Raw genomic sequence first — 25,284 nt, 5'->3', positions numbered from 1 at the left:
AGTCCTTCTCAACTTAATTTTCTATTTTTTTTTTTTAATTAAGGTTTTCAGAAGGGCAGTACCACACTAAACTAGTACGAACTGAATAGATTTGTTTCACACTAAATTCGTATGAATATATTAGCATTATAATTAATTACAAAGACCCCGTTAATTATTTGTTTAGCTGTCGTTTTTGTCTCAGAACCTCGACTCTAGCAGCCAATTAAAAAGTAACAGATATTATCAGAAATTATTCAGAAAGAACAAATATATACGAAAATTTTGTTATGAATTAACGAGACCCACAACAGTAGGAAAGACAGCAAGAATTAATAGATTACGTTTTTGCCCAAGGTTTTTGATATAAGTGTATTACTATGAAGCTAACAAGGTTACTGATAGCTTTGCTCAGTACATGGTCTTTAGTTCTGTTACCAATGGTAACCTGTAAGGTCGAGTATGTCACGGTTGGAAAGGATCCGAAAAGGAACAAAACAAATCCCTACATTACAAAGTTTCACGAGACTGCCAGCATGAGACCGACCAAATGCCACGGTAAGTCAAAAGAATTCCTTTTTTTTCTTTTATTATTTTGACAATAAATATCAGTGTATCAAAAAGTGAAATACAGTATTTTGTGAGATAATCGCCAAGTCGTGTAAAGGTCAGCGCATCTGCGGTACGATGTACCCATTCTTCGTCTTGATGAAATGAACTTCTTTAAACAGGAAATTCTACTCCATACTGTTTTTTTCCTTGCAGGTGCATGTATGGTTTTAGACAAATCGCTAGGAAAACTCAGTGAAATATAGTTGTGATGTAGGACTAACATCTCACCGATCATCCAGAGAAGAGTAGCAATACTTCCAGCTTTTGAGCCAAACACTTATAATTACTGTCTTAGTTACTTGAGCCCCGTGTTTGTGTGAAATATAACCTTTCTTGGAGTAATTGCAGAGTAATAGCGTCTCTGTTTCCCCAATGCTCTTTACAGAGAACCTCATTCAAACTTTTTAAAAATGATCTCAGATGCTATGACATAACTTAGGCAAGGATTTGTAGACCGCGAATAAAACCACAGCGGCCACAGTTTGCTTTCAGGTGTGCTTTTGTATATTAGGGACCTTAAGATTTGGGGTTTCCTCTTAAACTTTAAACCGCAAACGTCGGCCAGCAGTTAACAGTTCGGAGTTCGGCCGCATGTAAATAATCCGGGCTTAAGATTGAGGGTCACTTTTTACCCCTGCATTATGGGATACTCGCAGGAAAACAAGATGGCGACTGCACGGAGGATAGTACCGATGCAGCGCATGCACTTATGTGGTTTATAATTCTTGTAATCTCTCTACTGATCATGAATCAAACAATCCTCTCATTCGAGATAACTCTTTAAGGAAAGTAAATTTGACGTTTAAAAGCGGCTTTATAAATTTAAAACTAACGAAAAACTCTGTCGTAATTCACTTACCTCTAGTCTCCTAAACCTGAACGTCAAACGTAAACCAGGACGGTAGGATCGGAGTCACGTGACTTTTAGAGGTTTGGGGTTTGCGGGAAACGAGGAAAAACCTCAACCTTGAGGTCCCTATTGTTTATTTCGTAGTCTGCCGTCTTCTGGTGACAGAATTTCTTGCACAGATGAAGAAAACAAATCATAAAGAGGATATACCTCGAGGATACATACTTGAAGATCTCGAAAATCACGACAAAAATATTCACTATGAAAAATCGTAAGTACTGTCATTTAAGGTTTAAAGTGTTCCTTTCATTTTGACGTATTTTATACCCTTTCAGATAAACAGTAACAAATAATTCCCATATCAATCACTGTATTTTTGCCGTCGAATAATATTGTTGGAAGCCAGGTACCCTGTGGCACCGCCACCCGCCGCTCTTGGCCATGTTCGCTATACGTACATACATACATACACGTTTATTCAAATTAGTAGAAGTATTCTTTCCGCCGGATAGTCTTTTATGTCTGACACAGAAATAAAGCCACTTACTTACACACAGCTTAATTATTTTTGCCCAAACCTGTACCTTAGAACAGTTTCGTAAGGAATTTCCTGTTTAACAACACCCTAAGTCCCCATTCTATACACAGAGCAAAATTGCGCTAACCATTACGTTTCATTTAATCTGTCATCACTACTGAACCTTGCAAATTCGTCCACATGTTGAAAGAGTTAGCAACAACTGAACTACTTTTCCTTTTAAGGGAGCTTCGCCTAATGGATGTTCTTGACAATCTCTGCAACAGAATGAAGCTCTACAGCGCAAGGGCTGGACCCGAATTTCCTTACATCAAGGGAGGTATAGGAATATGTTCAAAAAATGTATTACCAAGTCGCAAGAGATCACATTCCTCTATTAAGTCCTTAGAATATGCGCACTACGAAATACCGAGTCTTACATGAAAGTGAAATCGTGGACTCTATAGCCGTGTCTGCGTTCTGCAAAAAGTTTCTTTTACTACTAAGTAATTAACTATTATCCTATTTTACTTTCAGCTAAAAGTCAACTCCGTGAAGTAATGGATGATTTGACAAAGCGATCCAAAGTGAAACTTAATTTTGAGCTTCCTAATGACGTTGCTGAGGATTACACTTACGAAATGGGGAGACTCAAGTTCAAGGTTAGCAAACAGCCTCTATCAACACTCCTTTTCTACGTGTTCCTTCCTTGACATTAAGGTGCTATCGGCATTTGTTAGTGTATTCACTTTAGGGTACACTATTACAGAATTTGATAAAGTCTTAGGACCGAGAAGATCAGTGTTCTTCTGTTGAAACGTTATTTCAACTCGTAGATATCACGGCTATTTCTGTGTCAAAATCTATGGGTTGCCTGTACCAACAGTTTAATGTCAACGATAACATGTCAACTATTTCTCAGTGTGTTCAGATTCTGTGATATCATGTTCATTTCTCAGTGTGATATCTGTGATATCATGTTCATTTCACAGTGTGATATCTGTGATATCATGTTCATTTCTCAGTGTGATATCTGTGATATCATGTTCATTTCACAGTGTGATATCATGTTTATTTCTCAGTGTATTCACCTACTTGAGAGCCACGAGGATGACTTAACAGAATGGTACTTTAGCGATCAAAAAGAAAATCTTCTGGATTGGCTCTGCGTCGAACGAGTGTTAGACGAAGATGAACGAGGTAAACTACATCCTCATCAACTTTAGATTACAGATTTGACGTTTTTAATTATAAGTAGACATTCCACTATCACAAGAATTTCGATAAAAGTTTTCGAACTATATCTTTTAATTTTCAGATTGCCTGAATGCTTCCACAGAAATGCCGGCAGATTACTACTCCTTCATGCAGGACAACAACTCCTCTGAACCAGTGAAGCCGACCATTCCAATGAGAGAGGACAGACAATGGGAGCTATAGTTTGGATGGTAAGAAGAAGGACACTGACAGCATGATGGAAAACTACGAACTGATCAAAGCAGAAGCAATAGGCCTAAAATACCCTAGAAGAAAACGTTTATAGTTATTGTACCGAGAAAGCGCAATTATCAATACCAACCTTCGGAACTGATTAAAACAGAAGTTCAAAATCCTTAACATATTAAAATAAAAATAAACTTTTGTAAACATTGTACCAAGGTAGTAAACATTCTGCTATTAATGACACAGGGGGTTTAGCCTATTCAGTGCGAAGCGATTACTTGTCAACATGGTTAACTTTTAGTTAACTCCAACGGGCAGAGCATGGAACACCTCACCCCCCCCCCCCCCCCCCTTACCTCACATTTACAGCAGTAGCTTTATCCAGTCACAAATCAGTCATGGCTTGGATCATGAATGAGCTTAAACTGTGTGACATAAATCTAATCAAAATGCCGAGAATTCTCCTTTGATCCCAGTATATTTTTCTGCGAGTTTAAGAATATGTCCTCACATGGACGGACGTGGAGACAGTTGTGAGGAAAACTGTCGAGTAAGATCTGTAATGTCCCGTGGATCAATCATGAGAACGAGGGTAAAAAAGCTATGGGTATATCACGCTTGCGTATTTCACCACAATTTCTATCACGCCTGCCCCAAAGACTGTGGGCTCAGTTTTTACGCCGAGGAAAGCCAACAACAACAATTCCTGTAAAAGCATTTTTAAAAAGACATAAAAATGTATGACATTTTAAAACTGAAGCTTAATTATCTCTGAAAAATTCAAGGTTACCCACAACTTTATTTTTGACTTTGAATAGCCCTTGCTAAGATCTTCCTTTCCGATATAGCCATGAACCGCGATAACATACCTTTGCATTCATAGCCACTGTCCTCAGGAACTCAGAGCTTCTCGGACCATCCCGAGATCCGCGGAACGCATGCGCAGTAGCGCAGTAGCAAAAAGGGACACTGGCTTTAAAGTAAGGAAAGAATCAGACTAACATCTGATGGCGTCCCTGCCTGATTTTACAACTTTCTGAGTTTTAAACAAACGACACCTCTTACTTAACACCTCTCATGACAAATGAACAGTTAGTCCCACAAAAGAGTGTCATCCAATATTTGTCATTTTTAGTAGTCATAGCTGGGAAGTTCATCGACTAAATTTAAAAATTCAAGCATTAACATCACTCACGATTAATTTTTTCATCCGTCTGCAACGTCAATATGCGGTGCAAACAATTTAGGCCGCGCTATTTAAGGAGGGTAATGCCGAACTTAATGCGTTTATAATAGGCCTTATCACGGTTTTCGACGCCATTTTGACAGGCTTGAAATAACAGTGTTTGTATGGAAATCCGATGTCAAATAATTTTCATAAAACATCACTTCTGAAAAATTCATGAATTGAAAAGGTTTGGCATTACGAAAAGGATTTTAAGAAAAAAATTGGAGGGATGTAGCAGTGCCAGAAAGCGTCCAGTTGTGATTTGAACTTTCCATACATTTCCCTGTATTTTTTTTCCGCGAACTATTTTTAGTAGCAGTTCACGGCTGGTTCGCTATACAGACAAATGTATGGAAAATTCAAAACACGACTGGACGCTTTCTGGCACAGCTACATCCCTCCAATTTTTTTTCTTTTAATCCTTTTCCTAGTGCCAAAAGTTTCCAATTCATGAATTTTTCAGAAGCGATGTTTTATGAAAATTATTAGACATCGCATTTCCATACAAACACTGTTATTTCAACCCTGTTTGCCTACTCGTCAAAATGGCGTCGAAAACCGTGATAAGGCTTATTTGTGATCCAGATCCAAATGAACTATTTGTGAAACCTTGAGAAAACAAAGTGATTGCAAACGGAATGACCAAAAAGGCTATTTACAGTGCTGTGGTTAGTGATTTGGCCTGTAGGTGGAATCAAGACCGAAGACGAACTTTTGTCTTGATACAAACCTCAGTGCTTTTCACGTGAAAGTTGAAAAGTAGAGAGGTAACGACAACTCTAGCCTCGCTTAAACGCAAAGGCCAGGTCAATAAGAACCCAACTGTAAAATGGCTCTTTCATGAGAGACCACTTGTCAAATACATCTTCCCCCCCTCCCCCTCTAAAACGTTTTCAGTAAGGTTGAAGATGAATATGAAATACCTATTTCTTCATACATGTACTATCATAGGTTGCACTTAGTATTGTACTGTGCTTCTGCACTTAAAGTGGCCTGCACATATTACTACAAAAGGAACGAAAGACAACTCATCAAAATAGTAAAAATTTAATGTAAAAGAAACTTGATTATTGTTACAAAAGGACTTGGTAATGCTTCCTTACAAACCTTTATTAGTGACCTAAGTGCGTTTTGCTTACATTATTCCTCGACAACAGGGTCAAATATACGAAGCCCTACTAAGTAAAGAAATAAGTACTGTTTCTTAACAATAGGCTATTGTTAGGAGATTTTCTTACACACAATTACTTTAAACGTTAGCAGCTATGCCTAAAATGTAATAAAATTTACCAAAACAGATAAAAGACACTGTTACAAGTAAACAAAGCAAGAAGATGTAACTGTCACGTGACCACCTTAATTTTCTTCGTCGATGAAAAGCGGTTTGTACCGCTGTGCGGTTTTTCCTCGCTTCTTTTGGTAGACCATGTAAGACATACCCACAACACAGACTCCAATAACCACGGCCAATGCGGCGACAAAAGGCATCTGAGCACCTGAAATAAACATTGGAAGCTTAAAATTGCTGTCATGAGCTAAGGTTCATCATACTTTGCCATTATATAGGAATAAAAATAGTATATTTGATCTTCAGAGAGAGTCGTCTTAAATTGAGTATCGAAAGTAATGTTGCGTTTGCTTTTGTTTTGCTTGACTTCGCTCTATGATTGGTTGGTAAAGTTGGCGCCGTTTGCTCAACTGATGGGAAGCCAAACCAAAACCAATCGTGTCTTGGTCGCACGATGAGCTAGGCGCTGGTTACTTGTGTTTGCCTCGAATGCTAATTGGTTCATTGCGCTGTTTCTGTTCGTTGTGATTTGTTTAAGTAAATACTTTGGTTTTGGTTTCACTGACACTCAATCGAGAACCGCTCTAAAAGCCATTATTAATTATTGTGTGCACCGAACTTTTTTGTGACTTTTCAAATACGTAATTTAAACAGCGTGTATCCAACCCCACTTCTCCTAAGTAAACCGAAGGGCTGCAGAATACTTACTTGTCACGCGCATGCTCTGATCCGATTCGCGAGCCTCATCTGCTTGTGCATCTCTCTTCTCTCGGTTCAGTGTGAGAGGGCCCTGGGCCAGAGGATACACGTCATCAGCTGTATCAGGAAGAGTCTTCAGGCTTCGCCGTTTTCGACTCAAGCAGCCTTGCGCGCATCTGGAGTTTGGATCTGTTTCGTTGCAGATTTTAACTCTGCAGTGGAAAAACACGAAAGGCTGCTGGCTGACATACTGAAAGGCTTCCAGGCTGAAACGCTGAGACTGTGGGTCAGGACGAGGGTGGAACGACAATGTATCGTCAACTTTGCATCTATCAAGAAAAATACAATTTGCGGTTTGTTGATTACTATCACTAAGAAGATATAATGTAGCCACAGGAAAATAAAAAGTCTCAACAACTAAACATCTACGAAAATTTTGTGCGGGTTTAACTCTTAAGAAATGCATTCGGTGAAGGATACATATCACGTGACCTAACTCATTCCCAGTCACCCAGTACCTCAATGGTTAGAGCACCCGACCGGTGTTACGCAGGGTCAGGTGTTCTATTCCCCGTATATGGGACTCAGATATTTTGTTTCCTCGTGAATGGCCAGAGCGTAGCGAGGTTAATAAAGCCGCGCGAATTCGAGCGAAAAATGTATTTATATATATCGTTGAAGGTGTTCGTGATGTTGCCTGGCAGCAGTGCAAACGAAGTTTGAATGACGTCAGAGAAAGGGAAGGTTGCTAGGCAGCAAGAGGTTGGAAGACAGGCTGGCGTCAGACGCAATTCATGTTTAATTAGAGGGCCAAAAATATGGAATGCTTTGCCATTATCAATTACGTCTTCCCCTAGTCTATCCACCTTCAAAAGAAAGCTTCTTGATTTCCTCAGTTAATTGCATGAAACGTCCGACTCTGTTATGTCTTTGTAGTCTTACCACCGTATGTTAAAAAATCTAAATACAATGTCTTTACTGGTCTTAAAGTCCTAACATATCTCCGAGGAGACCTCTCAGTATAAGCCCGGGGGTTTCTTGAGGTCTCCTCGCCACTTCTTACTTCTTCTTTTACTATTGTTATTTACTCTAAACTTATGTACGATCCTAGTCTATTATTCATTGTAACTTTCTATGTTTGTATGTCGTGGTGAATAAATAAATAAAATAAATTTATTGAGGGCTGAACGTGTTTATTCATCTTGCAGTGAAAAATGTTTACTATTGGTGAAACACGACCTAATTGTGGTGCAAATGAACCAGAGGACGACACACAAGGGACAGATTCGCCAAGGGAGATTAAACAACGAAACTCAGCGCGAGCATCGAAGAAGAAGGAGACATCGCGAAACCACAGAGCAAACTGACAAAAGGCAGCATCACTTCGAATCAATTGTCCATCCATCCCTAGCTTCGCGAGGTTTTGCGAGTCACATATTTCTAGTTTACCTAACACTCGTTACATGTGCTGTACGTTGCATCTTTTAACGCGTATTTACCTTTTTGAGGATAGAGACATTTGGATGAATTGTGTTGGGACTAGAACCACCTTACACCAGTCTTGAAAAAGCGTGGTAACGCTATTCGCTTTCTCTCAAAAGAAATACTTAAAAGATATACTGGAAAAAATAAAAGCAGCCTTACTTACCCGTCTTTTATGACATCGTATCTGGGCTGTGAATTCCTGTCCTGGGAGGGGGTGGCAAAGCAGTCCAAAGCCAGAATTGTCAAGCGAGAATCTTCAGTGTCGACACGAACCTCAAAGTACATTCTCTCTCGGATGGTAAACGAAACAGGGAAGTCCTCTTGGGAGAAGGGATTTTGGAAGCTGATAAAAGAAACGATAAGAAATCGAAATAAGCGGTTGTGTTATACTACAAAACTATGTAAAATCAGTCTAGAAAAGTTGTCAGTGATCGCTATGCTAGACGGTTCTCGATCCATAGTAAAACAGATTTATTTAGTATTTAAACATTGACCTTTGGACGTCTTCTGCCAAAAAGGTGGCTTATTTCTAAATAATTTACTGGGGTTGCAAATTTCCAACAGTTGGTTTGTTTGGACGGTAGTATAACATGCGTACAAAAGTAACGAAAAACATCGATTGTTATCTTACAGCTTCTTACCAAAGTTAGGGTTAGGGTTAGTTTTAGGTTTAAAACTTAGTAAACAAAATTAAGCGAGAAAACCGAATATTGAATTTTTTTTAGTTTTTTTTTTTTTTTTTACAATATTAACCGTTAGTCATTTCGTATTAAAACTGTGACTTCCAGCTACATTGCCTGGTCTGTACAGCACGAAACACAAGAAGATGTTATGACTCACTTGCTTCTGTTGAACAAGTCCAAAGTGAGCGTGAACTTGCCATATCCTCTAGAAGACAGAATAATTTTCTTGCTTGATGGTTTGATTCCAATCGATGACACCACGCCCCATTTGGAGTAGAAACAGTAGAACGGGATCATAGCGTCACGAACGCGAGTCACGATTTGATTTTGTTTGAGTGGAATTTCAGAGACCATGTTGCTGTAGATAAAGAAATCTCCCCGTTGTTTCAGTACTGTTTTACAGCCAATGAGCTGGGTTCTGAGGAAGAAGTGGGTTGCGTTTTCAGAAGCCCTGCAGTTAACGTCAATCAGCCTCAGGTGCTGACGGTCAAGACCTCGGAGGAGGGACTTGGGCAGAGTGATGGTCATGTCATTCTGTCCGCAATCGAGTTCCACTCCCTCAGCTGTTATGGGAAAATGAAAAAAGAAAATGTGTATTAATTAAATGGCAGAACAAAAGATTCCTTTAGGGGAGGTTCAGTGGGTAAAATGAGAATTATCGCATAGCTTAAAGAATAATTTTTGTATTTTCAAACGTTTTTCCGTGGTTTGTTTAGAAATAAATTCTAGCATTTCAAGGTCAATCTGATTCTCTAAAGAATTCATATGGTTCGAAAAAACTTAACAGATTCTGGACTGCAGGGATGTCGTTGCATGCAGTTGTCGTTGGAAGCCAGTTCAAAGCGTGAAAGATACTGAGTTTTGCTACCTTACAAACAAGGATTGATTTTGAGTTGTTAATAACCAGAAGTGACAAATTTCGGGTCTGGGCATAACGAGGTGGTCACCATGACAACGTCATCGACGACCGTCAGCCATTGAATAGCGATATTACTTTTTCCTTTGATGATCCATACCAAATTTAAACAAGTCTATTGCCTCTCTCGTCGAAAAGTTAAATGGCGTTTTGGCATGTTTACGTTCAGATATTTTGCTTTGAAAACTAAACGGTTGTGGATCGTGACTTTAAGACTGAAATTTGTATAAGAACCACTCAATTACAGCTCTTCTTGTCTCTTTGACGAAAGCGTAAATGTACATAATATTTCAGGAAAGGTGATATTAATATGATTACGTATTACACACCAATGCAGTGGCGTTTGTCTGGAGCGACACTAAACTCAGGGTCTGAACATGCGCAGTAGAAACCCCCAACAGTATTTACGCAGAGGTCCTGACAGCCACCTTTGTCACGTTGGCACTCGTCAATATCTGTTCAAAAACAAGAAAATATAAATAAATAAATAAATAAATAAATAAATAAAAGAGAAAATGAAAAAAATTATCCTGTCACATTTAAATTGTCTTTTTTTCTCCACTTTACTCCACGACATTGTTTTACCTGACTGCCTGTTCCCCTCTTTGATTTGAGTAAAGTGGAGGCATATTGTCAGTGAAAGTTTTCGGGATATTTCAGTTAAAGGAACTGATACCAACGCCCCTGTTTTTCTAGGTTCCCACGCGGCTGACCTGGAACTGTAATGATCTTCTTGTGGGCTATTTTTCCTTCAAACATAAATGCCGCATTCTAGACATTCAGGTACCTACTCAGGAGGCAGACTTTACCATAGCCATCACCCATTTAAGTTGATGACATTTTGGTGGAAATTGATCAAGACCTCTACTTAAATAATCGTTTCCTTGAGCCTGCGTTTCCTAACGCGATGAAATGTCTTCTGGTAAAAAGAAACTGGCAGTAAGAGAGCCAAATCGCCTCTGGATAATTTAAGAAGGAATTCATTCCCCAGTACCTTGTGAACATCGTGGTCCAGTGAATCCGTTAGGACACGTGCACTTGAAGACATCGGATCTAGCCTTGGTACATGTTCCGCCATTTTTACAAGGATTGCTGTCACACGGATTATTCCTGGCTGTTGGAGAAAAACAGAAAAATAATGAACTCTAGGGACAAATTAACTCTTTCTGTTGCAGAGTCCTTTAAAACCTCTTTTGTGTCGAAATCCCGCTGCCGTGATTCTATAGACGAACTTAAGTGTCCAGTTCAATTTTTTTAATAACAGTGGTTTGTTGAATATGATTTGCAAGGTGGCTCTGTGTATGAAATCCTAAAGTGTGACCATTCGAATGAAAGCTACTGAGCAATTCTTTCCTGTGGTGCTGTTTATTATTCTGTACAAGGTGGTTCTAACTTTTGAGTCTGTGGATGAAATCCTTGAGTGTGACAATTCAAATGAAAGCTACTGAGCAATTCTTTCCTGTGGTGCTGTTTATTATGCTGTACAAGTTGGTTCTAACTTTTGAGTCTGTGGTTGAAATCCTTAAGTGTGACCAGTCAAATGAAAGCTACTGAGCAGTTCTTTCCTGTGGTGCTGTTTATTATGCTGTAAAAGGTGGGGATCGATCTAAATTTTTGGGTCTGTGGCTGAAATCTTAAAGGGTGACCATTTAAATAAAAGCTTCCGAGTAGTACTTTCTTGTGACTATGTTTATTATACCGTACAAAGTAGTTCTAATTGACGTTTTAAGGACGGAGCCCCTCTTGTCTTCTCTTTTGCTTAAAAGATAGTGAGCTGCAGTTTTCCTTTGTGTTAGTTATTTTGATCCGCTGCACTTTAAAAATGAAATTGTGGATTTAAGCAATCAAGCATGTAAAACAAGTTCAGATGGTCGGGGTTTATAATTAACCGCGGTTTTGATGAGGTTCCTATGTAAATGGTGTATATCTGAAATAGATAATAGATGCCAAGTTGACAAGTGTGTCCAGTGAATGTTTGGGTACAGTTGTATGTAAAAGAGTCTCCAACGTTGGCACAAGTACCTCCATTAGCACAAGGACTACTGTCGCATGCTCTTAGCAGGACTTTTGGAGAATTAACAAAATAGCATAAAAGAACCTAAGTTGTCAAAGTGCTTGTCTTTCGCTATGTTAAAAAAAGGCTACACTTCTTTACAGTGAGGAGTGCTTACCAACCTCCGGCAATGATTGTTTAATTGTCGGACCATGAAGTGACTACACATTCGACTGGTTCTAGGGGACACTTATCGATTTCTCCTTAAAGGGCATGCATCTTATTAGCGTGAATAACATGCCACGTAGACTACGCTGAATGTCTGCTGAATGGCTCTATTAACCACGAAGTCAAATTAAATGCTAACATAAAAAATGGAAAGAACAGTCTTGTTGTTAGATTTCTAAGGTCTCCTTTTATAGCAAAAAAATGGAACTATATACATTTAAGATTAAACAATTTACAAGTAGAATTGCGTTTCTAAAATTCCTAACAAAACATGATAATAGATGCCTCACCACCTCTTTCGCAAATGTAAGGAAGATTAATATTGCATCTAGCGTCGTTCCATCTTCGGTCTCCACCACGCATGTGTCCACATTCCTCCGCTAGGCTGTTAGGTTCTGCATTGCCCCACTGTGCGTAAGTAAGCACTGTTCCATCCACCCACAACCAACGGTTCTTGTTCGTGGGATCCCTGTACAAACCGATATAATCATCAGTCACTCTTGGCGCCAGTGCTTCCTGTACAGCTTTGGACTTCACCACAGCAAGTCTAGATCCCATTCCTTCACAGGATGCGTTGGCTGCAAACCAATTGAGGGTGTTGGATGAAAACCTGTAACAAGAACCTAGTAAAAGAGACCAGCCTTGGGGACATCCTTCGACAGACACTGGATTGAAAGAAGAGGTATAAGAAGACATTAGTAAAAAAAAAGTAAGCTACTCGGGGAGCCTGTCCTATGAAGTATAAACTTTAAGCGGTTTCTTCCCAATAGAACATGAAAAAGGCCAACGAATCCAACCAACCAAAACCGGTTGGTCCCAGTTGAACACGACCTAATTTGGCCGAACTGCTCTGGGAGCCAACGCAGTCTATTGTATACAAGTGAAGTTTGAATCGAGAACTTTTTTTTTTCGATACTATTTCTATTACAGATAGGTGTATTTCAAGTTTTATTGAAACAGAAATTTCTTCAATTCTACAACAGCAAGTGACGACGTCATATGACATGCGAGTTACGGCACAATTTCTAAATGGCGACCATCTTGGATTTGTGGATTTTAAGATTTCAGAAAACCATCAAAATTGATCAAAAGTAGCCAAAAGACTATAGTACTTGAAGGATCTAAAACATGAAAGTTGCTGTAAGGACGTTGACGTTTGCTCATTAGAAATAGGAACATTTCTGTTTGTGAAAACACTGCCAGTCAAAATTTGGTTCCCAGAGTAACATCAAAATCAAATTGTTTATACTAGACAAATGTTTGAAAATGTCACGAAGTTTAGAGGCGTAATTTCAAATATTAAAAAATATATATATACAAGCATTCAAAGTCGGCGAGGGCAGAATCCACCTCACCGGCCTACAAAGGGGCAAAGTAACATAATAAAATTATATGTATTTCAAGACGACAAATTTTCCGAGTAGAATTGAGGTTTCAGAAATTCCTAACAAAACATGATGAGAGCTGACTCGCCATTTCTTTCGCAGACATAACGACGAGCAGTGCTACATCTGATGTCGTTCCATCTTTTGTCCCCGCCACGCATGTGTCCACATTCCTCTGAAAGGCTGTTAGGTTCACGAAGGCCCCAGGCAGTGAAAGGAAGCTCTCTTCCATCCACCCACAACCAACGATACACGTCCTTGGGATTCCTGTACAAACCGATCCAACCGCCGGCGGAAGGTATTTCTGATGCCAGTGCTTGTTGTTCAGCTTCGGACGTCACCACAGCAAGTGTAGATCCCATTGCTTCGCAGGCTAACTCAGATTGGTTCCAAGTGAGCCTGTTGGATGAATACTTGTAACAAGAACCTTGCAAAAGAGTCCATCCTTGTGGACAAGATCCGCCTGAAATTGGATTGAAAAAAAGATTAAAAAAAAGATATGTAAAAAACAGATTAAAGCTTGCTATACTAATATAAATTAGTATAAATCTACTAGTGTTCTATCACGAATGCCGTTCCCTGATTGGCTACACTACTCACTATCTATTCTGTGATAGATAGTGAGTAGCGGTTTTCAACAAAATGGCGGCCGCTTGGTCGCGTTTTCGAAGTGTCTGCGATGAGGAAATAGATAATTTACTTGTTTAGTTTTGAGCGACTAGTAGATTTATACTAAAACAATTAGATTATTCGCTCTCGATTTCTATGCGTGATAGTTGATTCGGGCTTCGCCCTCATCAACTATCGCGCGATAGAAATCTCGAGCTCATAATCTAATTGTTAACTATAGCAAGGTATTGATTCCTCAATTCTGCAAAGCCGTTTTCATTTCTAGTCCAATCTCCCATAAGTGCACAGCCTTAAGACAAATGTTTTTTAGCTGGAAACAGTGACTGAGTGACTGCTTTGGGGAGTTGCGCATTGAACAAGAGTTCAAATTACACATTTCACAATCATATGTTTTGGAGTTGATAATCCCAGTAATTAAAGGCCGTGATAATTTTGAGATACCAAAGAGTATCTTTTCTTTGTTTTCCCCACGATTCAGATTTAATCTCAGAGTGCAGGTTTTCACTTAAGGAAAGCCCTAACTCACCAGTGCCAAATATGAACTGGCATTTTATATTTGGTCAAACTAATTTGTTGGTGAAGGATATATTGTTGACATTCATGTTTTCAACAACTTCATAGTTGAATGCCATACAAGCCACAAAAGAGCGTATGTATGCATGCAATCCGACGAGATTACCTTCCTTTTTCATTATGCTGTACAAGGTGGCTCTATGGACGAAATCTAAAGTGTGACCATTCAAATGAAAGCTATTCAGAACAGTGCTCTACTTTTCACAACCGCCATTAATTTTATTTATTCAAACGCGATAAAAACTCGGGTAACTTTCTTGTTAGTAGCGTACTCAAATCTGACAATCAACCCAGTAGTTTTAAATGCGCGCGCACGCTGCTAAGGTTGCCCTTTCATTCACAACGTCGACAAAATTTCGTGACCCAAACTATTAAAATCACTGATAGTTTTACATGCACCTCATCTAATGTTATTTATTGCATTAAATGGACTTTATGTAAACATTTGTACATGGTGAGACAGGAAGGAGACTGGGTGACCGATGTCGCAAACATTAGTCTTCGAGACGTTGAAAGAAATGCCAAGGATGCATCTAAACCAGTCGCTCGACACTTTGATCTGCCAAACCACTCTTACCGCCGACCGGTTAGCTCAGTTGATTGAGCATCGGACTACCGTGCGGGAGGTCGTGGGTTCAAAGCCCGGCCGGACCAACACTCAGGGTCTTTAAATAACAGAGGAGAAAGTGCTCCCTTTGTAATGACATCTGCAAATGGTTAGACTTTCTAGTCTTCTCGGATAAGGACGATAAACCGTAGGCCCCGTCTCACAACACTTCAATGTTCATAACCCTGTGGGACGTTAAAGAACCCACACACTAATCGCAAAGAGTAGGGCATGGAGTTCCCGGTGTGCTGGTCTGGTCTTTGTGCTGTTTCATGATATTATGGGTTGGGAGGGTAGGATGAGGTCGCTAATGGACATATGCTGATGTAAACCGCATTTGAATATATATAAATAGAAAATGCGGTATATAAATGCATTACCATTACCATTACCATTACAAACATGGTGGCATTTCTCTTCATCGTGGTAACACAGAAACCCGCACACACACTGTCAATAACTGATGCGAAAAAAGCAAAAAGCACTGATGATGTTTAAGTCTCTTACAAACTAGCCCCAGTGTACTTGCGGGACCTCTTCAACAAACGAAACACGGACTGTAACCTACGTAATTCGTTTGGTAAATTGACATTGCCCGAGCGGCGCACTAACTACCTAAAACATAGCTTCAGCTACAGCGGCGCCCTACCATGGAACTCAATTCCAGAAACTGTAAGAACAATTAAATCAATTGGATAATTCAAGAAGGAAATCCAGCAAATGTTTAATTCATCGACTTCTCACTCGGCAATCTTGTAAAACGGTAATTGAATAGTTTTTATCTTTTTTTCACGTTAGCCAGTAGAATTTCAAGTTAACCATCAGTTGTATAATGATAGTCCCTGATGAGATTCAGTTTGAAGGGCCAGCACTCTCTGTAAGCTCAGTGAACAGTTCGTATGTATTGATAGGCACAGAGTACGGCCAATGGAACGGACCCTATGATTCGCCAATGAAAAATGCCCTTTCGACCCACTCTCACAGACAGACTCCAAATCACAATTTATTAAATCGCAATGACCGCCATCTTTTGCTTAGTAATTTTTTTTTAACCCTTTATCGAGTTACAACACGCCTTGAACTTATCCCCGAGACTTCACGTACCTCCATCCTCGGCCTCCTCCATCAGTGAGTCTTGTTGAGCCGCCATATCTTAAAAAAAAGGAAATAAATCAAACAATCCACGTCGTTTTGTCAAGTCTTTTCGATTCTCTTAGCTACATAGTTAAACATTTTTCAGCATAAGGTAAACGTAATGCCTCTAATTGTAAGTGTTTTGACAACTGCTATTTGTTAATAGGTAAGGCAATCGCAGCTGTGAATAGAAAGCCTCGCCTTTAGAAAGTATTTTTTTTACACCGAAATTTGGTGTTATTAGTAAACTTGTTGTGTTCATAACAACCTACGTAGACAATATTTATGATATTACGAGCTTCTCAAACTCAGTCAACACAAAAACTCCAGGTAGATTTTAGTGGAAAGTATTTATTTAGTCCATAAGCGAGGGTGCGTAACAAATTTCATGCATTGGAGATTTTACAGCAAAATGCGATATTGAAAATGCAGAATCCGGGATGTCGAGTGTGAAATTTATGGATATCGTAACCTACAATTAAGGTTATACGGGATATTTGGCCCAAAAGTAATGGGATACGAGTTTCCAAATAGAAGTTGTCCGATGTGAATACGCCTGCACTTTGTTGATTTGAAAACAACTGAAATTTTTTCCGCTTTGCTATATTTGTAAGAGCTTTAAGGCATAATTGACTTTAAATGCAAATTTAAAAACAGCAGGCTTTTGTTTTTTTGTGATAATTAATAGAAACGGGAAAAAGTATTGAAACGTAACAATGTTACTTGACGTACACAAGATAAGCAGTAATAAAGATTTGTGGATCGTTAAAAGAGTGTTTTATAGATGTCTTCTGTGTATAAAGTGACCAAAGATTGTTTTCCCTACTGAAATGTATTATACATCCACCTATCGTTTACTTGTGAATTTAATGAACACAGCGAAAAAGATGCGAGGCGTAACACTTTTATATTTGGAAAATTCCTTTCCTGAACTGGATCAATTCTTGTGGTTGCAACCTTTGATCCGAAGTTGTGGTTCGAAAACTTAGCAGTATGACTTGTGATTTCATACCGCGGCATTTACAAGAAGAAACACTCCGAGCCGATTGATATGATTGTTTGAATGGTGTTACTACCTTACGGCTCTTTTTAACTGTGAGTCTGACATGTTCTAGGACGAATATTGTGCTGTGCAAGCTTGTAATACGTAACTTAGTCCATCTAGCAGCTCTAAAGAACTCCGATTTCATACCGGAAAGAACCAGAATGAGCCGGTCATACCGCGTTTACATGATACTGGTACAAGTTTTCGTACCGGGATCTAAAATCTCGAACCGATACAGCAACCGAGGTGAAGCCGCACCGCTATGACTCGCTCCGTTATGCTAAATTTAGAACAGGTGTCACATATAAACAAATACAAAGCCACAAGAGGCACTGGGAAAAACTCGCACCGGTTCAGACATGTCAATTTTATTTTAATGTTCTAAATTTAAGAGGGGCTCCTTAAACTGAAACATTAAAATAAGCTCTCTAGAAAAGTGCTCTCCTTTTGCACGGATTGTTTTTCTTTTATTTGCCCAAGAGAGAAATGTTGAAATTGCATGGTCGATTGACATTTGATATAAACCCATATTAAGTATTAAACCACGCAGCTTCATTATACAGCCCTGCACTGGATTCCAACGGTGTCATATCTTCCATTTTATTACAAAATGGAGGTTTAGATATACATTCTGTCTCTTTTGATTGATTTTTTCTTGAGTAGAAGTGGTTGGGTGTTAAGGCATTTTACTTCCACAAACAGGAAAATTTGTTTGCTGACGTAGAGAGTGGGCTCAAGGATTTTGGCAAAAGAAAAGTGACGCAAGTCAAATTCTAATTAAAAATTCCTATCCGATGCTGCTATAACTAGTTCTTAGCAAAACGTATTGCGATAAATCGGACTTGAAATGCTTGTTACTGTTGTTTTATTTGAAACACGAATCATCAAACTACTCTAACATTTGCAAGCTTGTTCTTAAAATCTTTAAAAGCAGAACTGAACTAATCATGTGGGCCTTACTCGGCCAGTTATCAGATCATTCAAGAAAAGCTGTTGCTGTTACTACAGCTGGGCTTATTAATATCAGGGTGTTCATTTTAAGTCGCCAGTTTTTGCGAGTTGACTGGAGGAAAGTTAAGGTTGGCACCTGTCTGATTATGGCAAAGCAAATTATATCAATCTACTGTCACCTTAAATCAAGTTTAAAAATCATGACTGAGAAACAGTTATGTTTCATGTAACACCGGCCCCCATCTTCGTCCCTCCGTCATTTCCCGTGCTTTTTGAACCACGGGTTTGTCAACACTTAAAGTCGTTTACCAAAAATTGAAGACCATATTCCCGGGCAAAACAAACTGTTCCCAAACTATGGATATGAAAGTCTAATTGTTTGCAACGGAAACAATAGTTAACATAACTGGATTACCTTCATCGCTAATTCTTTCTTCATTTTCGTATGTAGTCCTTCTTTTCACACGGAGTCCGTTAGCCGTAAATGCAAACAGTAGAAAAATCGCGTAAAAAAGAAGACTTTGTGTCTTCATATTGCCTCTATCGATGGCTGCAATGTAAGCAGGTCTGTATACACTGATCTGGGCTACTTGCACAACAAATAAAAAAATTTTCCGCATTGCTGTATTTTGTAAGGACTTTAACACACCACTTTAAATGCAAATGTAGGCAGACCCTCCGCGGTGTCCAATAAAGCTCTGGCAAAGCAGGCTTTTGTCTTTTTGTGATAATTAAAAGAAACAGGAAAAATTATGGAGACGTAACAATGTCGTCTACTAAACCAGTACAACTTTAGCAGTGATAAAAATTTGAGTATTACATAGATATCTGTGTATGAAATGCTCAAAGATTGTTTCTCTTATTGAAAGATATACATCCACGCACTGTTTTCTAGTAAGTTTAATGAACACTTAGCGAAAAAGATGCGAGGCGTAACACTTCTATATTTGGAAAAGTTCCTTTACCCGAGGATCAATTGATGTGGTTGCAACCTTTAGCCGGAGTTATGACTCAGGGGCAGCATAGACCGATAGAGCATAAGTTATGTTAGGTAAAACTATTCGGTATTAAAGCGAAGTTCTGTTTCTGACTAACTGACTGACTGACTGACGGACTAACTGTACCCCTCTGCGTAGCAATCAAAGAATATGTACGAATTTCCTAGCCTTAATAAGTTTGTTCTTAACACTAAACATGGACTAAATATTTGCTATTCATGATGGCCATATTATGAACGGCCTGATTATATACGTTAATTAAGAAAGTTGTTGAAGAAGTTGTTGAAAGCACTTTCTTGATGCACGCACTTTATTTGCTCAAACGAGAGCTGTTGAAATTGGTCGATTGACATTTGGTATAAACCTACACAAAGTATTAAACCACGCAGCTTCGTTACACAGTCGACCTGCACTAGATTCGGACGTAGTGTTTCATATCTTTCATTTTGGTACTGAATGTTTCTTTTTTTAATTATATATTCTACCTCTTTTGATTAATTTGTTACTGAGTCAGCCGGTTGCTGAGTAGCCGAGAGGTTAATTCGGGTGCTAAGGAAGTTTACAGTTATACGCACAGGAAACTTGCTTCCTGAAGTAGACAGTGGAATTATACTTAACCCTCTCACTCCCAAGAGTGCCATATGGCACAATAAGTCATTACACGTTCAATATTGGGTCAATTTGTATACAATTTGGACACCAAACAGATCTTGGAGAGATCTGCACAATGGCAGCGTAAAATCTTACCCCCCCTCCCACATAAGACATGATTAACCACCCCTCCATTTTTTTGTAACTTTTTCCTCTTACACCGTTAAGACCAAGTCACCATTCGACAGGAAACTATGTGCTGAGATCTGCAAATTAGGCTATAGTTTAAGGGTATACCCAGTGCATACGAGAAGTGAGATGTCTTTTAAGGTTTTTATTGTCTAGTTTTAAACACTTTTCATTCTTTCCTGTTACTTCCCTTGTCTTAGCTGGAATGATTTCTACAATGCCCCAGATAAAAACTTTAACTTGGTGTATTACAGTTGGTGTAGGGGTTTGCAGTTGCCGTTTTACAAAAATACGACATTTCCCATGGAAGTGAAAGGGTTAAGACAACGTTGTGTAATAAATCCAAAATTAAGTGATGGTAGAAGTTTGTTTGGGTGTTAAGGAAGTTTACTTTCACGCACAGGAAACTTGCTTCCTGACGTAGAGAGTGGAATTATACTTAAGACAAAGTAATGTGGTTAATCCGACTGAAAGTGCTTATAACCAATGCTTTAAAAAACAAGCCATCAAACTACGTTAACGAGTGTAAGGTTGTACGTTCAGGCAGGGTTACTACCAAAAGTGGAACCGAACTTATCTCTGGATCAGACTCAGCCGAATAAATCTCAAACACTTTTCCCGTTTTCGAGATGAATACAGTCCTGATCTTTCAGCCTACTACACTGATTTATGACATCACACACTTTCAACTGGACTCACGTACAAGGACTACAATAGGCCTTAGATGAAAAAAGTTCATCGTGAAGAAAATCAGTAAACTCCAAATTCAAAATTGAAAGTAATCGTAAATTAGTTTAATTGTACTTTGAGTAACTGTTCCGTGAAATGATATAAACGAGGTCGCGTTGCCTGGTCATTTAAGAAAGCTCTTGATGCCCTGTGCTCATTCTAATTCGAGTTGAGAGCAGGTAAGGTTCTTATCTGTCTAGTGATGGGAAAGCAAGTCTTATCAACTTGGCCCTCAGCTTCATCCTCAAACTTCCCGCGCTTTTGCATCACGGGATGTCAAGATTGAAAGTTCTTAACCAAACACTGAACGTCATTTTCAGGCTAGAATACATCTTAAACAAACTTTTTACAAACTCTCACAGTCTAATATAAGTGTTTGCAACCGAAATAATAGTTAACCATGTTACTGGATTACCTTCATTGCTAATTCTTTCTTCATTTTCGTATGTAGTGCCTTCCAGACGGAGTCCTTTGGCAGAAAATGCAAACAGTAGAAAAATTGCATAAAAAAGAAGACTTTGCGCCTTCATATTAACCAAAAACTATGTCTACAAAAAAAAGCAATGTAAGTAATCTTGCACCGGCTGGTTGACTTGAAAACAACTGAACGCATTTCGTTATCAGGTTTTTAAGGACGTTAAGACGCTATTATAAATGCAAATGTGAGTAGGCCCTCTGCTGTATCCTAGAAACTTCTTTTTTTCCTGCCAAAACAGGATTTCTGCTTTTTGTCATCATTAATAGAGACGGAAATTGTGTTACTGCAAATAAATGTCTGTGTATAAAATGTTCAAAAAATCTCGAGGGTAAAAATGTCATTACCCTGAGGATCAGTTTTGTGGTTGTAACCTGCGGGCGAACTGCACAGTTTGCAACATCTCACATTATTGGTCGAGAGAACAAAAGAACGAACAACGGAACAATGAGGACATAACAAACACTGCAGCCGCAGGCTCTCGGGCTCCGTTGAAAATAGATCTTTTGGAAGGTGCAGGCCTATTGGTAAACTTTATCAGATGATTCCCGCCAAATAAAAGTTGTTGTGAAATTTTTCTCAAACTTTCTGAAATTGTTTACTACTATATATTATATCGAATGCAATAAAAATGATAGGTCACCTTGCCCACAAAAGAGCTAACATCCGCTCAAGTAACCTCATGAGTGACCAGAATTGCTTGCAATATTCGCTTTCAAATATGAATTTATTTAATCAGTTCTTGCCATGTCTGGTAGTAACAGGAATTACATAGTTAAAGTAGAACTTAGCAAAACTCCTGAAACATTATACATAGAATGTATATGAAGCATAAGCAGCGTTTAAAACTAAATTTTTTGGTAGGGAAGCACAATGTGTAGCAGTGTTGACCCAAAAGGTTTCTTGCGTGCGTGTCTCAGTATCACCATTTTGTGCCCGCGAGTCACGGTGGGCAAGTTTGTATTTCCGGTGATGACTCATTTGCTTGGAACAAAAGGAAACAGTTCGTGTTTTCAACTTACGCTCATACATAATGACGCGAGGAATTATGCGCTTTAAGAATGCGCAATGCATTTCAATGGAATCACCCTAAGCCGGAGTTGTGGTTGAATCGGCCGAAATTCAAATATGAACTCGAATGAGAGCTAGTAAAATTAATGAGTAACATTTTGTGATAGATACAACGCACTGGGTTCGCACGGTAATCCATATCTTCAGTTTTGCTATTAACGGGATGTGTATATGTTATTGTTTGTTTGGTTGTTAAGGAATTTTATTTCCACGCAATGGAAACTGTCTTGCTGGCGTTGAGAGTGGCCTGACTACGTTGGCAACAGAACACAGTGACGCAGCTCAAAATCTGTTTAACAGTTTTCTTTTGGATGCTGTTAATCTCAGTACAAAGTAATGGACTTTACATACTTGAAACAGTTACCATTTTACATCTCATTGTTTTAAGTAAAACAAGAATCATGAAAGCTATGCTAACAAGTGCAAGGTTGTTGGCGTAAGCACTGGGTACCACTTAAAGCAGATCCGAACTAATCTTCGGGTTAAACTCGGTAGAAGAAGTTACAAGGCGTTAATAACGACTACTTTTCTCTTCTTTTCGGGATCAACAGAACAGTATTCCGTTTATTTTTGTTTGCTACAACTAAATACGAACCCATGGAGTGCTTTTCTTTCCACCTTATCGATTAATGTGACTTTGTAACACTTTCAGCTCAACGACTTACGTAAAAGGATCACAAAAGACCTAAGCAGAATTAAAAGAACTCATCATCAACAAGATGAGTTGCGAGTTGTTCTAAATTAGTTTCTTGTGCGTTGATTACTGAACTATTCTGTTCTTCCCACATAGTTCTTAGCCGTGTTAGAGTGCCTTTTTGTAACACACTGTCCTTAAGACTCTTATAAAACCCGAGTTTCTAGGACCTTTTCTACATGCGCAGAACGTAACGGTTTGGGTTACTTCGTTTTTAACCCCGAATAGATATTTTTTTTATTTCCGCAACGTTGAACACCGATGTATGAGGGACATACGGTACACGAAAACCTGACACGTATATAAATTGTGATTCCAGATCATAAGGATTCTTTGCTTAGAATGAATTTTAGTTAGAACAAAACGATCACGGACAGGACGACTGTATTTTCATGGGAGACTGCTGTCAGATACACTCCCGCCACCTAGTGCCTCGAAAAATTTAGATATTGAAGGTAAATAGATAAATACGTACTCATTCTGAAACGACTCACGAGCTTCATCTGCTTGTGCACCTCTCTTCTCTCGGCTCAGTGTGAGAGGGCCCTGGGCCAAAGGATACACGTCATCAGCTGTATCAGGAAGAGTCTTCAAGCTTCGCCGTTTTCGACTCAAGCAGCCTTGCGTGCATCTGGAGTTTGAATCTGTTTAGTTGCAGATTTTAACTCTGCAGTGGAAAAACACGTAAGGATGCTGGCTGGCATACTGGAAGGCTTCCAGGCTGAAACGCTGAGACTGTGGGTCAGGACGGGGATGGAACGACAATGTATCGTCAACTTTGCATCTATGAAGAAAAATACAATTTGTAGTTTGTTGATTACTATCACTAAGAAGATATAATGTATCCTCGGGAAAGTAAAACTAAGCGTCTAGGAAGAAAACCAATGCTTTGTGCGGGTTTTACAGAGAAGCAGAATAATTAAACAATTTCAGATCAATTATTAGGCATTAGTTAGACCTGTTTGTCGATTCAATATAATTTCCCTCCACCAATCTCTAAATTAATATATTAAACAGTTTGTATTTTCATTAATCCACAGGATTCTGCTGACTCCGCCCTGTAAAGCGATTGGCTATTTCTGAGCAACCATATATATGACTTGCCAGCTAACATTTAGATACAATGTGTAGGCTTAATTGGGAACAGAAGAAAACGCTGCGTACTTATAACTTGGAACTTTTAAAATACCGCATCTATAGGGATGGTGCCTCCTAATATAGTAATACAGAAGTATTTTTGGCAGTTTTTGACTATGCAGGAGATCTTAGCATAGGCTACTGGATGTAAAAAAAATTGGGAGTAGCGGTGCAATTTTAAGAGATACTAAGACAACAATGATTCCAAAAAGCTGTAAAATACAAAGCGATATATGTTTCTTTTTTCGAAATTGCATCTCAATTACCTCTGAAAAATGCCTGGTTACCGCAATTGTCTTTTTGGATACCAATAACCCTTGCTAAGATGTGCTTTTTCTGGATAGCAATGAAACGTGCAAAAAAATCCCTGTATTAGTAGGCGCCATCCCGAGATGCGCAGAGCGTATGCGCAGTGACAAAAGGATGCACCGTCCTTGTACTCAATAAAAACACCGTATTTAGTTTTTCATTTTTTTTATTTCAACGCTCTTTCAAAATGCGTTGTTCTAGAGCTCGTGCACTTGTAATAAGCACGGCGTTGGTTTTTTAAATATTTTAATTAACTTTGCTCTTATGTGCAGTTTCTTTGAAGGTGGTAAAACTAGAGAAGGAAAGGGGGGTGAGGTGGGTGGGAAGGGTTTGGGCACGGTGACGTCACGAACAGTCATGTTATGATAAAGTGGTTAGCAAGTTAATCACAAAGGACGCAAACAAACCAATGAACCAACCAAACCTCGAAGCAAGTAAATCTAGCTGGCATTGAGTGCGATAACAACGAGTGGGACAAAGACACGGTCTTACTTCTGATAGGTTTATAAAGATGTAGAGTCGCAAATGTTTTTGGCCAGGCTCGTACCGAATGAAAACAAGACCAAAGCAAACACGAATATCTTATGAAACTTAGTTGAAACTGTGACATGATTAATTCCCCCTTTCCGCTCTCTATACGAGAAAGTAGATAATGGAATTTTAATTACTTATAACGTAAAGCAAGGAACTTTTAACAACCCGCTGCTGATAATCTCAAGTATGTATAAAACTGAAGCACCATTTGTCAAAGACACAAATAAACCTAATCATGAACACACTCAGCACCCACGTTCGCTTATTTTTTGATACAGCTTAATATTTAGGGGAATATTCTCCGTCGCACA

General features: G+C 39.0%; 2 protein-coding genes across 4 annotated transcripts in view; one reads left to right on the top strand and one right to left on the bottom strand.

Annotated features, from left to right (window-relative positions):
• Positions 1–260: 260 nt before the first annotated feature.
• LOC146461565 (protein canopy 4-like) lies at positions 261–3,634 on the top strand. Its single transcript, XM_085086461.1, has 6 exons — positions 261–537; positions 1,586–1,712; positions 2,204–2,298; positions 2,496–2,620; positions 3,041–3,158; positions 3,277–3,634. The coding sequence occupies exons 1-6, from the start codon at positions 360–362 to the stop codon at positions 3,396–3,398; spliced, it is 765 nt and encodes a 254-aa protein (XP_084942587.1). The 5' UTR covers positions 261–359; the 3' UTR covers positions 3,399–3,634.
• A 2,026-nt stretch (positions 3,635–5,660) lies between these two features.
• The window catches only part of LOC146461562 (uncharacterized), a 74,483-nt gene continuing 54,859 nt past the window's right edge, over positions 5,661–25,284 (bottom strand). Inside the window, exons 1-10 of one of the 3 annotated variants that reach the window (XM_085086427.1) lie at positions 23,469–23,488; positions 16,221–16,268; positions 13,395–13,769; positions 12,212–12,586; positions 10,695–10,814; positions 10,030–10,155; positions 8,942–9,347; positions 8,265–8,444; positions 6,626–6,945; positions 5,661–6,125 (exon numbers count right to left, since the gene is read on the bottom strand). In XM_085086427.1, the coding sequence (XP_084942553.1) occupies positions 5,986–6,125; positions 6,626–6,945; positions 8,265–8,444; positions 8,942–9,347; positions 10,030–10,155; positions 10,695–10,814; positions 12,212–12,586; positions 13,395–13,769; positions 16,221–16,268; positions 23,469–23,472 (2,094 nt within the window). In that variant the 5' untranslated portion in view covers positions 23,473–23,488 and the 3' untranslated portion in view covers positions 5,661–5,985. Of the gene's footprint in view, positions 6,126–6,625; positions 6,946–8,264; positions 8,445–8,941; positions 9,348–10,029; positions 10,156–10,694; positions 10,815–12,211; positions 12,587–13,394; positions 13,770–16,220; positions 16,269–18,661; positions 18,866–23,468; positions 23,489–25,284 lie in introns of those variants that run through there. The other 2 variants (XM_085086424.1, XM_085086426.1) reach the window with 2 other exon arrangements.

Source organism: Pavona decussata, unplaced genomic scaffold (assembly GCF_977016875.1).
Source record: "Pavona decussata unplaced genomic scaffold, jaPavDecu1.1 SCAFFOLD_195, whole genome shotgun sequence".
Lineage (NCBI taxonomy): Eukaryota > Metazoa > Cnidaria > Anthozoa > Scleractinia > Agariciidae > Pavona > Pavona decussata.
Note: the sequence above shows the minus strand (reverse complement) of the source record. Positions and strands in the feature narration are given on the sequence as shown.

Bases quoted from the DNA above. Each gene is read 5' to 3' on its own strand.
- LOC146461565 (XM_085086461.1), top strand. From the start codon at position 360: ATGAAGCTAACAAGGTTACTGATAGCTTTGCTCAGTACATGGTCTTTA. The intron at 538-1,585 runs GTAAGTCAAAAG...TTTATTTCGTAG, and splicing joins GAGACCGACCAAATGCCACG to TCTGCCGTCTTCTGGTGACA. The intron at 1,713-2,203 runs GTAAGTACTGTC...TTTCCTTTTAAG, and splicing joins AATATTCACTATGAAAAATC to GGAGCTTCGCCTAATGGATG.